Below are 9604 nucleotides of genomic sequence, written 5' to 3'. Positions count from 1 at the left end.
ACTCAAGAACAGGTGTAGTGATGACCTTCCGGTGTTGTCAGGATATCAGTTTCCGGTTTACTTTCTATACATGACTTAAAGGAGTATCCCTTTAGGGATATCCCTTTAACGTTACCTAAACAAGTAGAAGTAGTGATGCATAAGTAAACAGGAAACTGATATCCAGACTTCTGACAACATCTGCAGTTAGTCACTACGCTTGAGCAAAGAGTCCATGGATGCTCGCTAAAAAAACGAGCAGCAAAATAAAAAAACATCAATAAAACAACTTCTGTCCTATGAAAAGGTCACAAGAATCTGAAGCGTTCTACCTCTAGGCATCAGCCACTTGTTCACATATTTACTTTTTTCTATAGTGAATGACACATAGTGCACTAGAAAGGGGATAGGAAACAATTCTCATAGTAATACTGTCTGTTGGGATAAATTAAAATTGTTCTTAGTGCAGCTTTGTACAAATAGAGATCATGCTATTTTAATGGGTAGATTTGAAAACTATTTTGCCATAAGGGGGCAGGTGGTACCTAAGTACCTGTCATTTCAGTTGGAATCAATCGCAAACATTTGCCACATTGTGGAGTTTTTGCTCTCTGTACACTAAGCTTTTCTTGTTTTCATGTCTCACCCTCGGGACACCGGAGTCGGACAGACCTAGCTTTAGTTTGACTGGATGCTCATCCCATATTCTCAGACACTAAAACATGACCACAGGTGAAGCCCGTGTCGAGCAAAAGGTAACAAGAGTCTGCACTGATCACTGCACATAGCGTTTCTCATGTATTTTATAATATTGTCACTGTCTTTCTGAAACCTTGGATGTCCAAATTCGCTGTTTTCAGGAAATATAAAAACACCTTACTTTTTAAATGATTGCATACTGTGTTGTCAAAGTTGACAAGCACTTTTTAATACTTTACATAGGTTAGATATCTGCAAATCCCAGTAACAAACATAAAGAATGACTAATGATTTCAGGGTCAAAGCAGAATGGGGAAGGGAGCAACTGGTGAAGAGGCAACGCCAGCTCCGAAAAACAGTGGAGGAAGGCAAGCAAAGATGAGATGGAGGGACTGAAGCCACTATGGGAGGAGGTGAAGAAGAAGCAACTTCTTCAAGAAACCCTTCAAGCATGCGAGACAACTACTGGAGGATGAGAGAAACGGGAAGCTGGAGATTACAAAATCACAGCTGGAGAGTTTCATGAGGGAGCAGTACAGTGACCCAGCGAAGTCTACACCGCTGGGAACACCAGGTTATGTTCCTCGTCCAGGGCCCCCACCTTTCCTGTTAAACGCTGATCTCCCCAAACTCAGTGAGATAGTAGAAGTTGTATGGAAAGCGAGAGCAGCCTCCGCTCCAGCCCCCACGGGATATCTTATAAGCTGTACAAGTACTTCCTAGGGGTTCAGAGATATCTGTGGAACCTCCTGAGAGGGGCCTGGAAGAACAAAGTACTCCCTTCAGAGTGGCGACAAGCTGTTATAGTGTTCATCCGGAAGGAAACAAACTCCACCTCCATTAACCAGTTCAGGAGCATCGCACTCCTGAATGTATATATAGTTATAGCTGCATTCAGTGGCCCTGATTGTAGGCTCCTGGGTGGGTGTTTGTGGGGAGTGAGGGGGCTCGTTGGTTATGGGGATTCATCTGCTGGGCCTGTGTGGGTCCGGTTTGGCCTTGTTTTGTGGTCGATGTCAGACAACAGAGGAATAAAGTTACGACATGCCATTACTATTTTCCCTGGTTGTTCCTCTGTTTTCTGGTGTCGATCGTGGAGTGGGACCGGGTTGAACCTGCATGGTTTTCGGCGAGTGGGACTTTCTGGGTTGCAGATAGTGAGCTCTCCCTCGTGGATATTTGATCTGTGGCTTTTGGTCGGGGTCACTGAGTGCAGCTATGACACGTCAGAGGGGATCTGGCCCTCCCGGCTGAGCCTAGTTTCTCCCAAGTTTATTTTTTCTCCATTAATCAATCATTGGATTTGGGGTTCCTCGCCACAGCAAGGCAGTGTTGGCTTGCTTACCGGGAGACTGCATTTATTTATTTATTAATTAGATATTATTTATTAGAATGATCTTGCTCGTTCTATAAACACCATGCACTGTGCTTTGTTTTACCTTTTCTGTTTTCCTGTTTGCCCCTGTAAAGCTGCTTTGGAACAATGCACATTGTAAAAAGCGCTATATAAATATATATTTATATATATATTGCCAACGCTTACGGGCCCGTCCCCCACCAACTCATCAAGTATGCCTTGGACTTCTTCTACATCCCTGTCAGCATTCGTGCCCTGGTGACCAAGTATTTTGAGGACATCAAGATGTGTTGCACCCATCAGGACTTCACGACAGGCTGGCAACAGCTGGAAGTTGGCATTGCCATGGGATGTTCGACCTCTCCCATCCTGTTTGTTGCAGCCTTTGAGGTCATCCTGATGGGGGCAAGGGTGATGGTTGGAGGTACGAAACTACCATCAGGCCAAAGCCTACCACCAGACAGCAGCGTGTACAACAAGACTGCTGAAGAGGTTTGACGAGCTTGTGGGGTGGGCAAAATCACGCAGCCTGTCCCTCAGGAAAAGGGTTAGAAGCGACCATACCATCTACCATCAGGGCAATTAGCCGGCTGAAACATCGCGAAATAGTCGTCAGAGTCCAGGAGGGTCGAGCAGGCCTTGGGAGGAGCACCCTCTTCTGGTCAAAGGCCTCCAAGGAAGAGCTGAGAGCCATGGTGGTGGCAAAAGTGACAAGGACCGAGCAGGAGCGCCTTTACATCAAGGCTGTGTCTCAGAGCCGGCAGGGAGGCTGGATGTCATGGAAGGTGTCACAGACAGACATTTGTCATGCTCTGACCTGTGGAAGATCACCTAAGCCAGGCTCAGCGTTCTGATCAGATCCACCTAAGACATCCTACCTTTACCCAGAAACCTCCACCAGTGGTTTGGCACTGAAGAACTCTGCCCCCTTTGCAGTACCAGGCTGGAAAACCACCATGTGTCGAAGGGGGATGCAGGGGCTTTGTTCAGTCCTCGACAGTTTGCCCATGTACACGAGCAGGGTGTCGAAAGCTATTAAAGAACTGGCAGTGGAGGCAAAGAAGGGCAGCTTTTGGCTGTGGCTAAGGAGTAAGCATAGGGGGTGGGGGCCTAACAACAGCCAGGGCATCAACAGGGGGTGGCAGGGAGTGATCCCTGTCGTCGCTCCGCCAACAGGAGATGTACTGGGGTTAAAGGAGCGAAACATCCATGACTGGTGGTCCCCAGCTGATGATCCGTTATGCACAGAGAGGTGTTCAGAGGAGCTCACCTGCACAAAATGCACCGGTGGAGGTGCATCAGGGAATAAAGCCCAGCAGGTCGACCATCAGCCTGTATTTCTATAAGTGTGGCAAAAATTTAAATACATTCATAAAAATAAAAAGCACAAAAATATGGAGATACAAGGTTTTAGAAGGACATCATCAAATCGAATTTCTGTTGAATAGAATGTTCACAAGTTCACCTGCCAGTGTAGTGTGCAAAAAATGATAAATCAATGTCTTAATGTAAATAATAAGGATGATAAACAAATTTGGTTTTATGTCTAAGGAGTCGCATGGGAGGAGTCATGGTGATGGAGGGATGCCGGGAAAGCTGAGGTAAGAAAAATATATGCAGATGCTTAAGTATGCTTTGAAATTGATTGACAGGACCATCAGGCACCTACTCTGGGCTAAGTGGAACATCATTAAAAGACAGAAATATATTTATATATAAAATCCATTCTAGATATGTAATTGTCTAGGTATGGCATTGTGAGCATGTACTGTCACTTGCATATGTGATGTTTTTTGGTGTCTTTTTATGTTTTAACTTTGTAATTTCACATCATTTTAAAAATAAAAATACTCCTTGTGGACATGATCTTGATCTTTTATGACCTTTGAGTGATCTTGTGGACCTTGACTTCACATGCACTGAACTTCCTCTTGATCAGTTTTCACTTCACCAATCCAAAATATCCATTTTTTTGTGATGACATTGCCTTAATGGTTTTACTATGGTGTACTGGGGTGTAACTAAAATATTACTAAAGCAAAACTTTTCTGTCTTAAGCAGGGTCGCTGTGCAGAAAAGACTGGCATGGTTATATTTAGAATGAAGTGAAGTTTATAATTATGGGAATAAGAATAGGAAATCAGAGCAAGTCTTCAATCTTTTTGATTTGTTTGACATCAGCAGGTCATGTTATCGCACAATTATCACAGGACAAACATATAACAAACATTCTGTTTAAAACGCACATGTTTTCATTTACAATTTAATTTACAGGAACCTCCTCAAAACATTTATCTAAACATTATTTTGCTGTTTTAATGATCAATATACGGCAAATTGGGTGAAACTAGATAACCATGATATATTTTCATATAAGAATTTGATTGTCTACACATTTTTTTCCATTTCACAGCCATGAAACACCAAAGTACTTAAACACCTCTGTTATACTATCTATATTAACGAAAAACATAATAAACCACATGGTAATCCTAAATTAAAAGTTGAGAAATACTGCCCTCTTCCGGTTTTTCAGATTTACTGAATATGGTCATCTGCTGGTTGCCAGGAATATACACTCGTGAGCCTATAGGTACATATTAAGTTGCTTTCTAAAAACATCATAATTTAAACAATGCTTGAAACTAGTTATATGAGTGGTCCACAACATATGTATATGGTCTAAATTTTAGACTCGAATTTTAGATGGACGACCCCTTGTGAGGAAACGGCGCAACTAAACCTTTACGCGTAAAAACAACTTTATGCAGTATCGACATACACGTTAGTTAACCTTTTACGTCAGTCAACAATTAAATACACACACATACATTCATAATTGGATTAATTAAAATAACACGCAACATTTGTTTCCGGTTTTGGCAACGTCAGGCACGTCATTCCATTAACAATGACAACAGTCTGAACACAGTGAGAAAACTTTTCGATTTAATGTGACTTTTCTGCAGGTCAGAATTGTTATTAAACATTCGAGGGTTGAATTGATATGTTATATAACAGAGACTCCACCTGAATGATGAATGATGATTATCATTATATAGTGCGCATCAGCTGCGTCTGACTGGACGAGTATTACTGAAGTGAGACGTGTTTTTGTTTCACAATTCATACTTAATATCTTAAGTTATTAAAACGATAAAGATTGACATACGGTTATGGCGTGACATAGACCCTACAGGAACTGACAGCAGATATCATCATTTAGTATTGGGTGAACTGGGTGTAATGCTGTTTAATGGCAGTAGGGGTGCTGCTGCTCTTCTAGTGAATTTACCACTTCCACAAAAAAAGAGATTACGTAAAACACGTAAAACATAATATGTAAAGCCAGACATTGTCCCAAAATATCATAAAAAACATAATTGTAATGTCACGTTTTCTCTATGGAAGCATAAGTCTTAAAATCGTGTGGTCTGTGGTTTGCACATTCAACACGTTGTAACACTGCGCATATCACATTATTCCCACTGCACATAATTATAAGATTAATAACAATTTAAAAAACACACCAAAACGTAAACGACTGGGCAACAATTATTTTTCATAAATTAAAGATATTTAAAACAGTCACAACATATCTTTTTCTTATTTAATCTGCTCTCCAACCCAAATATAATATAACTGTTAAAAGTGTTTAAAACCACACAAAGTCACTGGAGACTCGCATTTGTGTAAATGGACGTTTGTCTCAAATCTTACAGAATATTGTGACAACGCCCTGTAGACTACATTTTGTAGCTGATGCTCTCAATCATCTGTGGGGAGGAAATCGTAAATGTATTAAAAGAAAAGATACTTTATAGCAAGGTCAACAGCAGCAGCACAGCAGTGAATGTGCAACGTTTACACCGACAGGTGTCGCAGGAGGTCAAGACATCATAATAGTGCCCATGAAGAATTTATTTGCAAAAACAGATAAATCCGTTTCTTCTTTTTCTATGTTCTTATGTTTTTATTGTATTTAATAGTGATAAGTTTAAGTGATTAGCCTACTTAATCAAAACAACCCAACTTCAGTTTGATTTATATTCATTGGGATTCACAGTCACAAAAAATTGATCTTTAATTTGTCTGTTTTTGCAAATGAACTCAGATTTTCACACGAATTTTGCAATCTCTTCATATTTTCAATCAATATTGGCCTACTTTTTAAAAATGCTCCTGAACACATTCAGCAAAATGCGCCATTGTGTTTCTTAGTCGTTTGCTACTTACTTTTTAAGAGCATGCCTTCATTTAATAACTCAGATGTCATTTAATAGACCATTTTAGCTTTAGGCATATGAATTGAAACAAACAAATCCAAGATCTTTGGTATTGTAATTTAAATGATTTGATCTATTTAATTTAGCCAAAATAAATAAAGTTTTTTTTGTCAATCCAATTAAACAATGCTATTCACGTGTTAGTTCTGTGTTTTCATGTTACCAACATTCTGCGGTAAATCACCACGCGATGCACACGTTGCAAGATTATGCAGATGAGCGATGTGTATCCGGCATTCATTGGCTGCTTCGCGCGCGCAAGTTCATCCTCCCCCGTGACGCGCGATAAATGTCCGTCCTCCCGCATCTCTGCTGACAGACAATCAGAGTTGTGCTTCGTGTCGGGACGCGTCTGCCTTTGTTTTCCTCCAAGTGGAATGCAGCACTCAACAGAAAACGTGGTTTTCTTTGCCTTTTCCCTTTAGGAGAGTTTTTATGGGTTTGCTCTTTGGTTGGACTTGCATTCGTTGCGTATTTTTGGCGTTGTGAAAAACATGACTGGAGTTTTTGACAGCCTCAGTACAGATATGCATTCAAACCAGATTACCTCCAATTACCACAACCTGCATAAATCCAAGGAATCGCCTACTCTACCTGTCTCCACCGCCACCGACAGCAGCTATTATAATAATAACCAGCAGGTCGGACAGTGCACCGGCTCTCCATACGGTCAGATCAGCTCTTACCAGTACCAGAACAACAACATGAACAGCGTCCAGTACGGCTTCTGCAATGCTTTCGGCTCCTACAACGCGTACGGCTCCTGCACTTCACCAACTGCCGCAGATGCTGGTAAATATGTCGCTCCTCTTAAAATGGCTGTTTTTGCGCAGTGTGTTATTTCACATTATAACGTTATGTAGACTTCTAAAAAAAAGTAAATCATTTTTACGCACGTAATTATTTTTTGGAGCCGTTACTATTGTATACATTATAATAACATCTAGTCTAATATAACATAACATGCTCTGAAATATAATGTTGTTCATGTACATAACGGACTTTATTTTTACTGTCACAGAAAAAGAAGAAAGTGAACCTGAAATACGAATGGTTAATGGAAAGCCAAAGAAGGTCAGAAAACCACGAACTATTTACTCGAGTTTCCAGCTGGCGGCCCTGCAGAGGAGATTTCAGAAGACGCAGTATTTGGCTCTGCCGGAGAGAGCCGAACTGGCCGCTTCTATGGGCCTCACGCAAACACAGGTACAGATCTTTTTAAAAACTGTCGTTTATATACAGCATATCAGCAGACATACAAATCTTAATTCAATGGGCATATTATTCTTTTCTTATTAGTACTTGTAAAATAGATGTAAACCGCACATTTTGTATTTATTGTGCATTTGCCAGACGAAATGTTAAATGCTCCCTCGTCAGCTAAATATGTAAATTTAATAAAATCAAAATTTTTGGTTTGGTCATTAATATATAGTCCCAATTCCAAAATAGATGAGACGGGTATGTTTTGGTGACCTTGCAGCATGTTGTTATGAAAAGCATGTCTATTATGTTTGATAGTGTTGTTTTTAGTCTGCAAAATTAATTTGAAATCAAATTAACTTTATATACTATAAAATATTACATTTTCATGTCAACAATAGATTTACGGTAGTACTGGACATAGCATGTTTTTCTACCATTCAGATGAGACAGATATACGTGTGTTTTCTTTTTTAAACATTTGCATAATTGTCATAATCCCGCTTTTGCAGGTAAAGATCTGGTTCCAGAATCGTCGTTCAAAATTCAAGAAGCTGTGGAAAAGTGGAGAAATCCCACCCGACCAGCATGTGGCCTCCAGCGAGTCGCCCCCTCTCCCTTCACCCCCTCTGAACACGACTTGGGACTTCGGACATAGTCAGAGAATGCACACTGTAAACGGGTTGCCCCAGAGCAGCAGCCCCCCGAATACGACCACCCCGTCTTTTCTGACAAACTACCCCTGGTACTCATCTACGAACTCTGCAACCCACTTACAGCCTCTGCATCATCAGAACAATATCAGCGCCGGGACGATATTTTGACTCTTAAAATCTGGGAAATTCATATTGTGAACTTGCAACTTATCGAAAGACTTTCACTCCTGTATTTTCCAGTTTAAACAGTGAGACGTCACATTTGCCACGTTGATCATGTCCAGTGCGTTTTGCGCGTTTCTTTCATGCAATGGCGTCTCCATGCTGACACAAAGTAATCAAACACATACAATTATTTTTGTATTTATTTATTTTGTTGTTTAGCGGTGGTATTTTAATGGACTTAAACCCATTGCTCAGTGAACCGCTTTTATCCAAAGCTTAGAGAACTCATGTGGACATGTTTTGGAGCGAATATTGCAGCAGGGTGTATAATAATCATTCGAGCACATGTAGCACAACCTCAAGCTGTTTGGTGCCTTTTAAAAATGACCTCACTGTTTTTATCCAACGTAAATGTCTTTAATGTGGCTGCCTTTGATTAAATACTTTGCTAAATTTGGTACATAAGTTGACAGAATGGAATCTATCGCTGTACTCGATTGTTCCACCGGATCATCTTTATAGTTTTGCTAAATAGTTTTAACACGATTCTCACTGGGGTTTTTTTCGTTTACTATTTTTTATGGAAAAACACTAATGAAAAGCACTGGCAACTACTGATGTCCAAAAGTCAAGTGTAAAAGGAAATTGTCTCTGAAGTAGCCTACTGTGTATTATTTATTTTAAAATCCAAATGAAAACTTCTGCCACTTAAATGATACAAACTTATTTAAATAAAACGTTTCATGTGAATCCACTGTTCATGCACTCTTTTTTCTTTTTGAGATTTTTTCCACTGCAGTTTACTGTCGGAATGTTAGCTGTGTGTTTTTTTCGTGGAACTGTCCACGCCTCTCTTTCTGCTTCGGCGCCAGTTGAGTCTCTAGTCTTTAATAAGTCTGGCTGCAGACGCGATGCAACCGCTTGTAAATGTTTCACACAAAACCCACAAATTCACCTTTTGTTGACTAACGTGACAGGTGTGCCAAGCCCACTCTGTAATAAGTAGGTCAAGAGAGCTTATGCAACTTACTTCGAGTTTGAAATTATCAGGTGCACGGCTCTTTTTAAAGGGAGAATAAATGAGGTCGGACTACCGCTCCTTGCGTTTTGGAGACGCGCGCAGACGTCAAAAACAAAACGCCGGGGAGCTAGACACAAGCGAGACGCTCGACGGAGCCTCGGGCAGAGAATGAGCACACAAACACGCCCCGGCACGAAGGCGTTCGGCTGCGTTCAGACTCTCTGGAGTCAGAGCTCTG

At 40.8% G+C, this 9604-nt stretch overlaps 1 protein-coding gene across 1 annotated transcript; it reads left to right on the top strand.

Moving 5' to 3' along the window:
* Positions 1-6476: 6476 nt before the first annotated feature.
* On the top strand, positions 6477-9041 carry dlx2a (distal-less homeobox 2a). The gene is made up of 3 exons (XM_056755231.1): positions 6477-7113; positions 7343-7527; positions 8037-9041. The coding sequence occupies exons 1-3, from the start codon at positions 6816-6818 to the stop codon at positions 8346-8348; spliced, it is 795 nt and encodes a 264-aa protein (XP_056611209.1). The 5' UTR covers positions 6477-6815; the 3' UTR covers positions 8349-9041.
* The last annotated feature ends 563 nt before the right edge of the window (positions 9042-9604 follow it).

The sequence above is a fragment of the Triplophysa dalaica genome, chromosome 8, assembly GCF_015846415.1.
Source record: "Triplophysa dalaica isolate WHDGS20190420 chromosome 8, ASM1584641v1, whole genome shotgun sequence".
In the NCBI taxonomy this organism is placed as follows: Eukaryota; Metazoa; Chordata; class Actinopteri; order Cypriniformes; family Nemacheilidae; genus Triplophysa; species Triplophysa dalaica.
The sequence above is the reverse complement of the archived record's forward strand: the minus strand, read 5'-3'. Positions and strand labels throughout refer to the sequence as shown.

Bases quoted from the DNA above. Each gene is read 5' to 3' on its own strand.
- dlx2a (XM_056755231.1), top strand. From the start codon at position 6,816: ATGACTGGAGTTTTTGACAGCCTCAGTACAGATATGCATTCAAACCAG. The intron at 7,114-7,342 runs GTAAATATGTCG...TTACTGTCACAG, and splicing joins ACCAACTGCCGCAGATGCTG to AAAAAGAAGAAAGTGAACCT. The intron at 7,528-8,036 runs GTACAGATCTTT...CCGCTTTTGCAG, and splicing joins TGGGCCTCACGCAAACACAG to GTAAAGATCTGGTTCCAGAA.